Source organism: Bactrocera oleae, chromosome 5 (genome assembly GCF_042242935.1).
Source record: "Bactrocera oleae isolate idBacOlea1 chromosome 5, idBacOlea1, whole genome shotgun sequence".
Classification (NCBI taxonomy): Eukaryota; Metazoa; Arthropoda; class Insecta; order Diptera; family Tephritidae; genus Bactrocera; species Bactrocera oleae.
Window position 1 is genome coordinate 12449327 of NC_091539.1, and position 16590 is coordinate 12465916.

The 16590-nt window shown below is 35.8% G+C and overlaps 1 protein-coding gene across 1 annotated transcript; it reads right to left on the bottom strand.

Annotated features, from left to right (window-relative positions):
- Positions 1-1898: 1898 nt before the first annotated feature.
- On the bottom strand, positions 1899-10874 carry LOC106614221 (uncharacterized PE-PGRS family protein PE_PGRS10). The gene is made up of 17 exons (XM_070109774.1): positions 10784-10874; positions 9541-9702; positions 9303-9473; positions 7840-7977; positions 7271-7372; positions 6491-6667; positions 6205-6423; positions 5808-5984; positions 4998-5057; positions 4702-4896; positions 4422-4640; positions 4142-4360; positions 3618-3776; positions 3476-3551; positions 3262-3392; positions 2907-3131; positions 1899-2834 (listed from the first exon to the last, which is right to left on the bottom strand). Exons 1-17 carry the CDS (start codon positions 10872-10874, stop codon positions 1936-1938), a joined length of 3420 nt encoding a protein of 1139 aa, XP_069965875.1. The 3' UTR covers positions 1899-1935.
- Between the last annotated feature and the right edge of the window lie 5716 nt (positions 10875-16590).

Here is a 16590-nt window from a genome sequence, read left to right on the forward strand (position 1 = left end):
ACCTTTAAAGTAGACACAAAGTCTCTGTCGTGCTACTGTTTCAATGCTTATGATTATGAATCATTCCTTGCGTATTACGCTCGGCTATGCGCCCTACTCTGTTTTGACTATTAATAAAATAAAATATTAATTTTTATTCACAATCTGTGCGAACTTTTATTGGAGTGTGTTGCAATGTACAAACTGTGGCGAACGTGACACTAAGAATATGCTCTTATGCAATAAAATATAGTAGTTTTGAAGTAGTAATTCACTAATATTAATAAATGGGTTTTATATAATAATTACTTTTACCTCGTTTAAATACACATCTTCCCTTTAATATAATAGCATAAGGTATCAGCGCCGACTTGAGATAAACATCGCAAAACCAAAGATCATGAGAGTCAATCACTCTAGTAGAAGCCAGAAAATACTGACAATAATAAAATCGACTTCGTCGACAGCTTCTGCTACCTCGAAAGCATTATAAGAACTGACGGAGGAGCAAAGCTCACAATCTCTCTCTGAATATGCCAACAAGTACTTACGAATTATCTGCAAAATAGTTTGTCCCAAAACTATAAACAAACAAGGGTTATTGAGTTTAATACATGTAGAAGAGGTACCAGTACTGTAGCAAATAAAGCTCAAAAAGTGGGATTGAATCTGAATAAAATCCAAACAACATTACACGCGAGCTTGACTAGAATAAGTAGCACTCGCGGTCGACCAAAATTAAGAAATTTTGTTACAACCTTGTAGAAGTCCTACGTTGCAAAAAGAAATAACAAGAAACACTATATGTAACAGCAGATGATTTGATCTCGTTTGGTCTTCTAGCGTTTGTAGGTCTGTGCCAAAGTTAATAAAGATATTTTGTCAAATAAAACAGTTTTATATACAATAACTTGATTTTTAAAAGTTAGTTTGATATGGGCGGCTCCGACAAATGAGCAGATTCCTGAGGAGAAAAAGACGTGTACAAAATTTCGTTATTCGTCGATATCTCAAAAACTGAGATACTAGTTCGCGTGTTTACTGACTTAAGTTCATCACGTTGGTGATTTATATATATACCTTATAGGGTCTCAGATGTTTCCTTTTGGGTGTTACTAACTTCGTAGTAAACTTAATACAATCTGTTCAGGGTATAATAAGAGTCTCATTACGACAAAGTTTCTTCTCTTGTCGGCAATTAATTCGTAGATTTGAGAACAATGTTCTACCGAGTACTAGTGACTTTTGCGATATTTTCTACTGAATTTATAATTTTAGGTTCCTTCTGTTTAAGTTCTTTGTTAGAGTCAGCAGTCTAGATTTCGCAATGAAATGTTTTCGTCGACCGAAAAATGAGTTTCTGCCACCAAAAAAAGTATTCGGCCGCAAAAAAGTTGTCGGACTTTGGTAAAATTCAAATGAATTTATCCCAAGTAAGGAACACGGTTAATCCATATTAAATATATATGAAGTAAGTTTAAGGGATATGTTAAGAATTTAACCTAACTGGTTCCAGCGAGCTTAAGCTTCTTAAATTTATATTAATTTCGCTTCGTTCAAGCTATGATGATAGAGTAGCAGTTTAGATAGAGACATTGTAGTAGTAGTTCTCAACGGTGCCTGAAATCCTAGAAATCCAGTTCCTCTATATAATTTTTTATTAATAGAGAAGAATATTGATAAAATGTTCCACTTTTCATAAATCATTAGACAAGACCACCTACCGAAAGTGATCTCGTAGTCATATATCAATAAATGAACTCGGACTCGTTAAGAAACCGAGCCAAAAGCGAGTATATTCTTCTAGGAGCAGGCGATTATAATTGTTTCTTGCAGGGATTAACAACCAAAAACTCCCCTAATTTTTTAGTTTTAAGTTAGTTAAGAAAAATCTTTCCGCTTTTTTACAAGTCGGTCTTTATTATCAAAGAGTGTCTACATTATTTTTAATATTTTTTAAGGATTGAAGCGATCGGATCTTATCTGCACAGATTGCTCTGATTGCACGTAATGCGCTGCCTGTGATTGCTGTGGTGAATGTTGATTTTGAGTCGGTGCTGGAGCAACTACTGCAGCGTGATGATGAGAGTTTTCACTACAACACTCCTTCTCATCTTTCGATGTGTTCCACTTATTGCAACGACGCCGAAAGCAACGTGTTCTTAGAGCTAGATGTGGTACTGCCGGAGGTAAAACTAATATTTGGGGGGAAGAATTATGGGGTGAATCTGTTGGCTTTGGCACACAAACTACGCTCGATTTTCCGTTCGTGCCGTCAAAATCAAGTTCGGTTATTTCATAACAATTAGTTGACGGTATTTTTGGTTGTACAATTGTAATTTCTGCTGGTGGTGGTACTTTTGGTACATGTGGCACATAGGAAGGCACCTGTGAAGGTGGATATGTAGGATACTCTGGATATGGGGGATAAGGTGGATATTTAGGATACGGAGGCAATGGAGGATATGGTAGTAATGTCGGTGGTTGCGTGGGCGGCAATGTTGGTGGCAAGGTCTGTGGTTGAGTAGGAGGTAAAGTCGCAGGGAGAGTTGGACGGAAAGTTGGTGGTAGAGTGGGTGCCAAAGTTGGAGGGAGTGTAGGGGGTAAAGTTGGTGGAAGTATTGGAGAAAAAGTTGGCCGCAAAGTTTGTGGAAGAGTTGGAGGTAGGCTCTTAGGTAAAGTTGGCACTGTCGGTGATTCTGTTGGAGGCGGGGTTGTTGTTTTAACTTTCGGCTTACAATGTACCCTTTGCCTTACACTATTTAAGATATTCAGATCGGCATTAATTTGTGGACTTAAGTCGACACCAGTGAAGACTTCATTATTGTCGCCAACAATATCTGCGCCGGATATGCCTAAAAAAGTATTAAATAATAGAAGTATTAGGAATATTTGACCACTATTGGAATAGTGCCAACAATACTTACGCTCCTGCACATTGTCGATATTACTGTCAACACAGTCGATTTCACCATTCGCACCCGGCAACAATATATTCGTCACACTAGATGGCTCTTGCAAAATGTCGCCTACAAGACCGGTAAGCTGCTCGACTTGATTGAGCACTTGCAAATTTACACCCACTTGTGGTTTTACTTTGGCCAAAGTGGTTACCGTATTGTTGTCACCACGAATAACGGTAGCATCATTGACTAAGTGGGAGTAAAATGTAAGCTTATTGTTTATAATTAATTTTTCTACAACCAAAACTCATACTTTGCTGTCTACTGCCAATATTACTGCCACTGCCGCCATCACCCAGTAAACCACCAAGTAAACCACCGCCGCCGTTTTCACCTCCTGCACCGGTTTGCGTCACTGCATTAAGCAAGTCTATGTTGAGACCAATTTGTGGCGCCACGTCGGCCAAGGTGAATACCTCGTTGCCAGAGCCCTGAATCACAGTTTCGCTGCTTTCTATAAATCAAATGCAGAAGCTTACCACTGATGCCACAAAGGTCTAAACTAATTGCAAGTAAATAAGATCCACATTCACTTACGTGTTTGACTTCCACCAATACTATTGCCAGATGCTCCAGCGCCTCCCGGCCGTACGGGTCTGCCTGCAATTGCTAAAAGTTCAGGAAAATTTAAATAATTCTATGGCAGCAACAAAACAAACTTACGAGGTTGAACACCACTAGCAGAACTGGCATCACCGATTCCAACGCCTTGTACGCCACGGGCTTGCTGGTTCACCAAATTCAAGGCGTTTACATCGGCATTCACTTGCGGGTTAACATTTAGTAAGCTGCTAACGGTATTCCCACTGCTAATTATGCTGTTCCCAGTATCCACTAAAATATGGAAAAAATCATATAAAGCTCGTCATAACTATTTACTAGGTGAGAATACTTACTGGCTTGCTTGCCAGCGATATTGTTGGTCGCACCGCCCAAACCGCCGAGTAAGCCGCCTAATAAGCCACCACCTGAATCACCACTACCGGTTGCGCCAGCAACAGTTTTTGTAACTGAATTTAGCAAATTTACGTCAGCGTTGACTTGTGGATTCACGTTAACGAGACTCGAAACAGTATTGCTGTCACCTAAAATGCGAGCGCCGGTATCCACTGGAAACATCAACGTACGATAAGTTTATAAGGAGTTGTTTATAAACAGCAGGTATTATATTATATTACATCATAGCTTCGAACACTTACTGACTTGCCTGCCGCCAATATTATTAGCTCCACCACCGAGCCCACCAAGTACACCACCCAATAGTCCTCCACCTTTCTCCGCACCTCCACTTCCTGTGGCCCCAGAAACGGTTTGTGTAATAGTATTGAGAATATTTACGCCAGCATTCACTTGTGGATTTACACTAACGAGACTTGAAATCGTATTGTCATCGCCTACAATGCGAGCTCCTGCGGATTCTGTTCGGAAATAGAAATGTATATATTTATTAATTATTAACCTTAAATCTTTGTGACTTACGAAGTTGGCTGCCACCAATATTATTTCCAGCTTCTCCAGCAACAATACCAGGGCGACTTACACCAGCAGGCTTACCGCTCTTGGCTGCACCACCGGCCACAGCAGTCGCTTCCTCCGTAACAGCATTTAGCGCATTGACATCAGCGTTCACTTGGGGATTGAAGTTCAGTAAACTGGAAACCGTATTGCCTCTTCCTACAACACTGGTGCCGGCGTCCACTAAAGATAATAAAATAGTTAGAATGAAAGCAATTTTTCTGAATACAAATAATTGTCTTACTAATGTGCTTGCCACCAATATTGTGGGTTGCCCCTCCGAGTCCACCTAATAATACACCGCTTTTACCACCACTTCCTCCACCTGTGGCTCTAGAAACTGTATTTAGCAGGTTTATACCAGCGTTCACTTGTAGATTTACATTCGCGAGGCTCGAAACCATGTTGCCGTCCCCCACAATGCGAGCTCCAGTGGATTCTACAGCAAATAAATGTGGTCAGTATTTCTGTCGTATCTGTCGCATCTGTCAAATCAGTCATACAAAGCTATGTCTTCAAACTTCAAATTTCACTACTTACGACTTTGACTGCTTCCGATATTGTTTCCAGCTTGATCTAATCCTGCTGCTTTTGCACCAACTGTTCTTGTAGCACTATATAGTCCGCCTGCAGCTCCTTAGCGCATTATCGTCAGCGTTCACTTGAGGGTTAAGGTTTAAAAGACTGAAAACCTGGTTGTTACTTCCTTGTATGGCACTGCCTGTATCTACTAATAATAAATAGTTGAGTCGGTAAGAGATCCATTTAAAATAAGCCAAGATGGTTATGAAATCCGCTACTTACTAACTTGCCTGTCATCAATATTCTTTGATGCACCACTGATTCCACCAAGAACACCACCTAAGATTCCACCACTATTAACAGCACCTCCACTACCTGTGGCCCCAGAAACGGTTTGTGTAACCGTATTGAGCAGATTCACATTCGCATTGACTTGTGGGCTGATGTTGATAAGACTAGAAATCGTGTTACCTTGGCCTATTATACTTGTTCCAGATTGCTCTGAGGATATAATTTTAAACGGTTATTAAGAAATATTAATTAAAGATATATTCGACCTTGTTACAGTATATATTTGGAAGCTTTTTCATACAAAACAAAAATCAAGTTTAAATATTTAGCTTTTCACGAACTGTGGCCTCCACAAATGACAGCTGAACTCTATTACACTAGGAAATAAGAGAGCCGTTATACCTCAGTATCTAACTAACTAATAGACTCACATTTTAGACACTTCAGATATTATCAACAATAATTTGTAACGAACATATGTACTAGAAAATAGAATATGCACCAACAACGCTGTTTGGTACTTACGAACTTGGCTGCCTCCGATATTGTTTCCGGTTCGCCCGGCCGCACGCCCACTAACAGCTCCTCCAGATATACCAATTGCTTTCTGATTCACAGCGTTTAAAGCATTTACATCCGCATTCACGTGAGGATTAACATTCAATAAGCTGCTAACGGTATTTCCACTACCAGTTATGCTGCTTCCCGTGTCCACTAAAAAAAGAAAAATCGTATAAAATGACTATCGTGGACAACTAAAATATTTATAAGCAGTTAGGAGAGCTTTATGAAATCATGTCGGTGTTCCTTAGCGCAACGAAAGCCTAGATCTTAGGCTTGAAAAGAACACTAAACAAAAACTCAGTTTTTACACGGATTAAGCCGCTTTCTTCATGATACTACTTGTATAGCCTACATTGGTCTATATACTTACTTATTTGATTTCCTCCAATATTATTTGTGGCACCTCCAACACCACCTAGTGCGCCATCTAAGAGTTCATCACTGTTACCAGCATTTCCACTGCCTGCTGCACCGGACACTGCTTGGGTAACGGTATTAAGTAGATTTACGCCTGCATTTATTTGTGGGTTGACATTCGCCAGTCTCGAAACCGTATTGCCATCGCCAACAATGCGAGCCCCTGTGGATTCTGTTTGGAACCGGGAATTTATGAAATTGTTTCTGCAATTACGAATCCTTGAATCTTTGTAAATTACGTTGTTGATTACCTCCAATATTATTTCCAGAACTGACTGTTCCAGTGGTTACGCTAGTCACACCAGCCGCTTCCTGTCTGACATTTAAGGCATTGACATCAGCGTTTACTTGGGGATTAAGGTTCAGTAAACTGGAAACCGTATTACGACTACCTATGATACTGGTGCCGGTGTCCACTACAAAGAATGGAAACAGTTAGAGCAAACTTATTACAATTTAAGTGTCTGCACTAAATATTTACTTACTAATTTGCTTGCCACCAATATTGTTGGTTGCTTCACCGGGTCCACTAAGTACGCCTCTTAATAGTCCAGCACTTTTACCGGCACCTCCTCCACCTGTAGCTCCACAAATGCTTTTCGTAACTGTATTTAACAGGTTTACGCCAACATTAACTTGTGGATTAACATTCGCGAGACTCGACACACTATTGCTATCGCCGACAATGCGAGCTCCTGTGGATTCTATAAGGAAGTGTAATTAGAAATTGTTTGTGGAATTACTAACTCTTAAATTTTTGTGACTTACGTAATTGAGTGCCTCCATTGACTACGTCGCCCGTGACACCAGAAGCTTCCTGTTTGATGTCATTTAAGGCACTTACATCAAGATTCACTTGCGGATTGAGATTCAACAAACTTGAAACCTGATTGCCACTACCCACTATGTTTGCTCCAGTAGCCACTAAAATTACAGAAGATTTATGAATAAATATATAAAATAATACAATATTAAATTTATTATATTACGAAAATTTTTCGTTTGAATAAACTACTTACTGACTTGTTTGCCACTGATATTATTGGCACCACCTCCCACACTACTAACTACACCCCCCAAAAGACCACCACTTTTTCCGCCAGCACTACCACCACCGCCACCTGTTGCGCCGGAAACCGTTTGTGTAACTTGATTTAAGAGATTTACGCCAAGGCCAATTTGGGGATCAACATTGATTAAGCTGGAGACCACATTTTTGTCACCCACTATAGAGGCGCCAGAATTACCTGAAGAAAATATGGAACACTGGAAATTAATAGAAGAGCTAGATAAATTGAGTAGAAGTCTCTACTCTAACAGCCTGAATAAATACATCAAATAGCATTCAATATTGTGAGAATCGGCTAATACTTGAAAAATGATTTCAAAATATTAATTGAGTTCATAACCGTAAAGGGTACGCACGATATTGGTGTAGGCGAAAATTGAGGTGGAAGGCAGTGAATGGATGATTGAGCCCGAATTACTTTAGTTTATTTTTTAAAAACAACTGTACATAAATACTTACTGACTTGCTTATTGTCGTTATTATTGACTTCACCTCCGACTCCGCCTAGTAGTCCAGCACTTTCGCTACCGCCAGCTACTCCAGATACAGTTTGTGTAACGGAGTTCAGGAGACTTACACCAGCATTCACTTGCGGATTGACATTGGCAAGACTCGAAACAGTGTTGCCATCACCAACAATATTAGCGCCTGTAGATTCTGAAAAAACAAGAATGTACTTTTATTTAATAACCCAAAAAACATTTTATCGGAAAAGTTTACTAAAATGGAGTAAAATTGTTGAATTACTGAACTTATCGAATATGTACGAGTATTACTACTTGAAAGAGGGTTATGAGATATTTCCACATGAAAAAGCTTTCAAGAAATTATTTTCTGACAGCTTACAATAGCCTTCGGTATTGGCATAAAGTAAAAATACTCCACGTAACTCAACATAAAACCATAATCCTTCAAAGTTTTTGAAGTTGGTGAGATTAAGTTAGGTTAGGTTAAGATCCTAATTGGGATTTCACTTAGACATCTTGGAATGCCGATCTATAATATAATGGTACCTATAACTCCTATATTATAGATAATAAGACCCTCGCAAATCGACAAAGCGCTTTGAGCCGATCACAAATTGGTTAAGATGAATAATGTCAGTTTCGGCTATGTCTCTTGTTTCGCCAAAGGTAAAACTGCCGAGACGTTTTAAACTTAGTCTTGCAAAGACTGGACAATGGAGGAGAAAATGTCTGGATGTTTTCATCTCCCTCAATAAAACTTTGGCAATTTGCGTCATGCAATATTTTTTGCTTTACCGCATGAGTGCCTATTGAACAATCTACACGTAGAACAGCAACGATTGCGGAAAAAAGAACTCCACTACGGGCAGTAATTCTGTATATCTCCTTCATTCTATTCCAAGCCGAACGGATCACATGAGCGGGTCGGCCCGCTGCGCCTGCTAAGCGCACGCGAGGTCCAGCGATTTAGCTATGACCAGCCAACCAAACGAGTCTGAGGATGAGGTAGCTTGAAGCCATTTCTATTTCTAGTGAAGACAGACAATCCTTGACTATCTTTGAGCGCATAATAAGCAAGCTCAGCGCTAGTATCGCCAGTTTTTGAAGAGAGTTAAAACCCTAAACAGTCTTCAACTTGAATGATCTTAAATAATAAAGCTTTTTCTAAATTGGTAAAAAATTCATGTAAAACTACATTTTTTTAGTTGTTCCCACAAAGCTCTCCAGATGTTCGGAAGTAGCTTGGAGGATCAGCGATCCACAAGAAACTAAAAACTCTAACTATCTACGGTTTCATCGGAATATTTTGTTGTAATATCTTAAATATCTGCTAGGCTAATGAGAACTAACTAATCAAGTAGGGCGTTCTTCGTAGTTCGTACGATTATTTCGTGGCGATGTATTTCTAACAGATGAAAGACTACGACCCATACTAAACAAAATGTATAAGAAATAATCCCAACCATCAATTATGTTATGAATCAACGTATAATTCTTCTTCAGGTATTTTCTTACGTATCTGTCTGCTTCCAATATTATTTTCTGACGAGCTAATTCCCCTGGTCACAGCCGTAGCTTGCTGCTCAACTGTATTTAAAGCGTTGACGTCCGCATTCACTTGAGGATTCACATTCAACAAACTGCTCATGGTGTTACCGCTGCCTTTAATGAGCGCGCCAGTGTTCTCTAAAGTTTTGGAAGTAAGACTATAGTAATGCCAACTCTTTATGTTTATAAGTAGCAGCTTACTTACTAACTTGGTCTGAGCCAATGTTATTTCTGCCTGCACCGGCTGTACCACTCGCCGTTTGAGTTACTGAGTTTAACGCATTGACGACCACGTCCGCCTGAGGGTTGACATTCAACAGGCTAGTGACGGCGTTATTGTTACCGATGATTTGCGTTCCGGAGTTCACTGTGAAAAATATTTAATTATATTGACAAAAAGATTTAAAAGAAAATTGAATATAATAAAAAAAAATATTTTTAAAAAAGTAAATAAAAGTAAAAGAAGGTTACTATTATAAAAAAAATTTAAACAATAATTTGTTATATTTTTTTTTTATAAAGAGGTACAACTGAAAAAATATTTACAAAAACATTCCGTTTACAACAAATATTTTAATGTTTTTAAACTAAGGATTTGCTTTAATTTGTTTAATTTATTAATTATGTAATGAAATTATTTTATTAAATTAAAATAAAATTTAGCAATTAATTTGAATACAGGATATTATTAAAAATAAATTATATTTAAAAAAAAACTGAACCGAATTTTTTAATAGAAGTATTATTTTCTTTGTATGATTTATCTTATAAAATGTCTTAAAATTTATTTTAAAAAAACCAATTGTCTCTAAATTGTGTTAAAAAATATTTTTGTAACTAAAGCAATAGTAAAAAGATTTCACAAAAAGAATAATTTAAAAAATACATAAGTAATTTTTATTTAATTGTTTATTTTCGGTATTTACTTTATTTGTTTATTTTTAAAATTTTTATTTACAATTTATTTAAAAAAAAAATTAACATTTTTTTATTCAAACCGAAAATTCATAAAACCTGCTTAAAATCTAGAAAACTTATTAACAAGTAAAAAATGTTTTTAACTTTTTTTTTATTTTTGGCATCTGGTATGAAAAATTTATTTAAAAAAAAAATATTTAAATAACATAATAAAATATTTTTTTTTGTAATTTTTGGCATCTATTTTACTAATTTTGAAAAATTCATTTTAATTAAATTTAAAAAATTTAGTTTAAAATATATTTTACTAAAAAAAATCTAATTAATTTTTTCAAATTAAAATATTCATGTTATTTTTTATTAAATTGAAATTACAATAAAATTATTATTTTTTTAATCTCTAGTCTAACTTTCTTTATTTATAGGTATAATTACTTATTTAAAAAAATAAATTCACTTTTTTTTTTTAAATTGTATCTCTTGCTATATATATTTGTTCCCTTTACTCCAAATTAATATTTATCACTCACTTATCTGTTTGGCACCAATACTACTAGCTCCAATAAGGCCCAAAAGGGCGGAGCCTGTGGCTAATAATAGCCAAATAATGACGAGTCGCATTGTGGTAGTTTGAATACCTGTTTAATATAAACTTATTTTTGTTTAACCACAACTTTTTAAATTAATATATATTATTTTATTTTTTGATAATACAAATTTTTGTTTTAATATTTATTCTTCAAAGAAAAAGACCGCACTTGCAAGACAACGCGCGACTCACGGCCACAATATGGCTCAAAAGTGCTTGCTGATTGCTTTATATGTATGTCGAAGCTTAAGCTTGGCTTGCTGTTTCTTAGCTGTGTTCTTCTGCAACTTTATCAGCACAAGCCACTTATCAAATCGATGTTTGGTATGCGTTTAAGACGTGCGGTTATGTGGTGTTATCTTTAAATGGTTATCTTAAGCTCTGCAATATATCTATATATTAATGAAGAAAAGCGAATTTTCTTGTACGTGGAAAGAGGGAGAATGAGATGTGGCCTGTAGTTAAAAGATTTAATAGATGATTATCGGTATACTTTTATAGGTTTTTGTATATTTTTACCGTTATTGCTGTCATATATAACTGACAGTAAAAAACTTTAACTGTAAGAGTTCTCAAAGTAAGTTATATGCATCTATATATTGGGCCTATAACTATATTTAAACGGTTATTATTTTCAAAGTTTAATGTTTATTTAAAAAAACATAAACAATAATAGTATGCAAAGTCTTGCAGGTCCAAAGCTATAATATCAACTCACTTTATTTGCAATTTCTGAATTTCATCCCAAAAGAACTGCGTCGGCGCCAAAGAATAAATCAATTCAATTTTTGATATCTTCTTCTAATGTGAAGCGTACTCCAGTGAGGACGTTCCACATTGACCGGAACATATGGTAGTCAGTAGGAGCAAGGTGGGCGGTTGAAACAAAACTTTTCAGCCGCTGTTTTCCAAATAGGTTTTAACCGGTCTTACAACATCAGGCCGATGATGGAAAATTATTACGTCTTGTCTAGTCGCAGATTCCGGATGGTTTTCGGCAATCGCTCGCTTCAGTTTGATAAGTTGTTGTCGGTAGCATTAATCATTTCCCTGTTTTAGAAGCTCATAATACAGCACGCCCTTCTTCTGACATCACCAAATACCTTGGCGTCATGTATATTTGCCTTTACTGTTGATTTGGATGGTTGACCAGGTTCCAACATAATTTTTTGCTTTTAGAATTGTCGACATGGCTTCATTTTTTATCATCAGTTACAATCCGATGCAAAAACGATTTCTTTTTGTAGGATTCAAGCAGCATTCCTGACATGCGAGACATCTACTGGCTTCAATTCATATGGTACCCAATTTCTTCGATTTTGAATGAATTAGGCAGCTTTTAAACAATTTTAAATAGCTATTAGTATGACTAAATGTGTACATATATACCTTAAATTCCAAAGCAATTGATACAGTACATTTTTTTTTAACTCCCAGAAACCCTTTTTTTGCACTTAACCTTTACAAAGAAATGTAAAACAAAGACAAAAAAACGTTAGCTTCGGTGGCACCGTTGCTATAATACTCATCATAAATACAAAAGATAAATTCTAAATTTCGTGAAGATATCTCATCAAATGAAAAATCTGTCCACACAAGCACTTGATTCCGGTCATTCAGTGCGTATGGCAGCTATATGCTATAGTAGTCCGATATCGACAGTTCCGGCAAATGAGCAGCTTCTTGGTGAAAAAAGGACGTGTGCACCGATATCTCACAAATTGAGAGACTACTTCACGTGCAGACAGACAGACGGACATGGCTAAATCGACTCAGCTCGTCAAGCTGACCATTCATATACCATATATTGTTTAGAGGATCTCCAATGTTTACTTCTGGGTGTTACAAACTTCGTGGCAAACTTAATATACCCTGTTTAGGGTATGAAAATATTAATAACACTAAAGCTTACAAAGGAAAAATGTATACCTATATAATATATAACAACAACAACTGCCACGACAACAACAAAAACCGATGCACGATAACGACAACAACACCACGTTCTACAAATCACACAGGTTGTGTGTTTATTGCGACAAGTACGTCAACCACAACAACAACAGAAAAGCCAAGAAAACTTTTCTGTTTTAAACGGAAGTTCAAAAACTATAAGAGCCACATTTTCTAGTTTGGCTAGCGTCTTGGTTACAAATAATTATCAAACGCATTTCCGCCAGAAATGAGTTTCTCTTCAAACTTTCAAATCTATAAATACTTGAGGTTTTTATTTATTTTAATTCTGAATATTCTGCATTTCAAAATAAAATACATAACTACATACCTTCTTAAATACCCCAACAACCGTTAACCTAGTTAATTGCCGTTAAAGCGTTGCTTTGGCGCGTGTCTCTTTTATATTTTTATGCATATTCTTGCTTAAGTAAATTTAACTGTATTTACCATATATGTCTGTAAATATGTATGTTTGCTAGTTTGTTTGTACTTAATAACATTTTGTTTAAATAATATTTGACACAACAACAACATGCGTGACATTGCATTTTTTATTGGTAATGAAAATATTCGCACACATTGCGTTTCTATAACTATTAGGGTGGTTTGAAATGTGACTGCATAATATTCACCGAATGGCACTCAAATTACACAACTTTCATTATGTGTACAACAATTTTTGACTCACAAGTTTGGTTTGATTACTTAACAAGTTATAATCAAAGCAGTTTTTCTTCAGAGATATCATAGATATAGAGGTGAGTGAAACTAAAAAATTAGACTCAAGCTTACGCTCTCTCAGCCGCGATATTTTCACGTCAGCTTTTTTACAAAGAAGATATAAATTTTAGTACAGAGTGCACTGGAAGTAACACGATCAGAGAAGACTTTTATATATCGCAACATGTTGCTAAGAAATCTAATAAAATTCAGAGGGAATCTCTTTCTAATAAAAGTGCCTAAAATGGATGAAATTAGAGCACTATGTTACTTCCCCTAGTCCCTATGTACCTAATATAAGGATTTTCATGCATCTGCTTGACTTTATATTATATTTTATATTATATATTGGTCAATCTAGGGGGTTGCTTAATGAAATTCAAAGGGTATCTATTTCTGGAAATCACATCGTCACTCCAAAACTGGATAAAATCGGATCAAAAAATTATAAAATAAAATATATATAAATTAATACAAATTATATAAGAATTTCAATAATAACTATATCGCTTCACATATTACCAGCTCCTTTATACTACATATAACGATTTTTATTAGTCCAGAATAAAATTGGAATTTTCCCATCCTTTAGTTGACGTTTTCTCTTATGACCCATATAATAAATTTTCCCTTTTGATTACGATTATATCACATACTAGTATAAGTCTTTTGAGTTAAATAGATTTAACTTAATATTTCGATAAAGTAGTAATAACACCACGCGCGTCTACGACTTTTAATATACGTAAGTTAATAAGATACCAAATTTGATTGTAATCATTTCACGATTTCGTCGAAAAATGAACGTATAATTCATTAGCAACATTCTTTAATATAAAATTTTGCCAACACCTGAAGGTATTTCACCGGCTTTAATCTTTGCAAGTTTGCAGGTATTTTACTATAATTCTTCAGCAGTTGTAATTTGCCTCAAGTTGTGGAACTTTTTAACTGTTTGCAGCTTTTCCCAATTTACATCACTTTTCACTCAATATAATATGTATTTTATAGTCTGTCTAACGGCTGTGGTCCAAAATGTATACAATTAAACTTTATACAATCTTCATTTATTCACTTTATCGCAGAAAGACTTGGGACTCCTATCGAAAGAACGCAGGCGGAAAACTCGTTGAATTCGAATTTCTTCAAGGTATTTTGTTTCGTTTTCATAAATTATATAAATAAATAATAGGAAAATGAGTTCAATGGTGTATAAGATGTGGTTCTGGAATTGACACGGATTTTATCCGGTCAAGGGCTGTTATTTCAGCGATCTAACCCTGTTTAGCTAGGTAAGTAGTAAGTAGCTGTACGTGTAAGAAAAATTACTGTTTAGAGACCGGGTTCTGCATCAAAACCGAACAGTCGATGGAAATCGATATCGGTGATTAATAACTTACTATATCTTACCGCTAAGAGATAAGAAGAATAAGTCTTAACTTTCCTGATTTCAAAAGTATATGACGGTTTAATTTCTCCCACTAAAATTCCGAGTAGAACTTCTAAATTTTTGAGAGAATGATGCTACAAAAGTTATTCCAACCTTTGAGTAAAGATCATTAAGATAGCTCCATAAGCTATACGAACTTTTTATCAGTGTCGAAAAAGAAGGCTGCTTAGATAATCAAAATGGATATAAGCACAAAAAAAATATAGTAAACTGATCCACAGTTGCATCATAATGAAAATTCTTATGTTTCTCTCTTATTAAGTTTTAGACTTTATAAGAACAGGCAAAAGGTGGTTTCGTTAGATTCGAAAACTGCAGAAAAATCAAAACCTGATGGATTGGACGCGACATTACTGGCGCGTACAGGTCGAAGACGAGTATATATTGATATGGTTTAGGGTTAACCAGAGGGTACATTACTAGATTATTAGTATTTTCAGTCACTTACCATAGATCTTCCAAGTAAGCCGCGCTGGCTTCTAGCTATGTAAATGGCCGATATATTTGTTCGTTAAAGTTTATAGAAGAAGAAGCGTTCTGAAAAAGATATGATAGAGCAAACTCTCGGAAAGTTTTGCCTAGCCATCACTGCGTCATTCATGTTTAAGAAGTGATAATAAGTGATGAAAATAATATTAATTTTCTTTACGATTAAATTGGTTGATGTTCACGTTAATTAAGTAATCCTAATGAACTCAAACATAAACTTTATGAAATTAAAATTCATCGTCGTAGCCGACTTGGTTTATTACCATGTAATGTAATATAATCATGTCTTAAAGAAGACCTTTGAAAAACAGATCGATACCCAAGATCTTTTTGTCGATTTCAAAGCCGCTTTCGGCAGCACTGACAGAATCTGCCTATTCGACTCCATGTCTAAATTTGGTATGCAAAGCCGTTCGATGCCAAACGAGCTTTAAGACAGGGTAATTTCCTCTCGTGCGTCTACTTCAATATAATGCTGGAAAAAGTGATATGTGCCTGCTAATCTGAACCGCAGTGACACTGTCTACTCTAAAAGTATGGTACTGTGGTACGCAGATGATATTAACATCGTAGACCTTAACTAACTGTTCTCCCTCTAAAAAATTTATCGAGTTACAACATTACGTGGGGTTTATGGTCTTAACTTGTATACTATGCAAACTAATTCACTTGCAAAAAATCGTAGTAATGCGTTGTGCTATTTTTAGTCTGTTCTAAAAATTGTTTGAATGACGCATTAACTATTGCAATTAATTTCATTACATATTTGTGTCTGACAGGAATTATGTTGTTGTTCATATAATAAAATAATGCAATATTGGCACGTCCGTTACTCGCACGCACATTTTTGACGCGTTCAAATTACGCGCAATTACAAATAAATACAAAAACACTAAGTAATGCTAATTCAGTAGCAATTAGTTGGTGGAGGCGAATACTAATCGTAAGTATATATTTAATAAAGAAAAAAAATTTAGGTGTTAAAATAGTTGGAAATTTTCTCAAGTCCAAATGTTTCTTTTTTAAAAAAGGTTAAAGTTTTTGTAATACCGCTTAACGTTTGTATTTTTTCTTTAATTTACAGGCGCGTAACAAAGATTGGTCTTACGTGGGGACCTGATTTGAAGGCAATA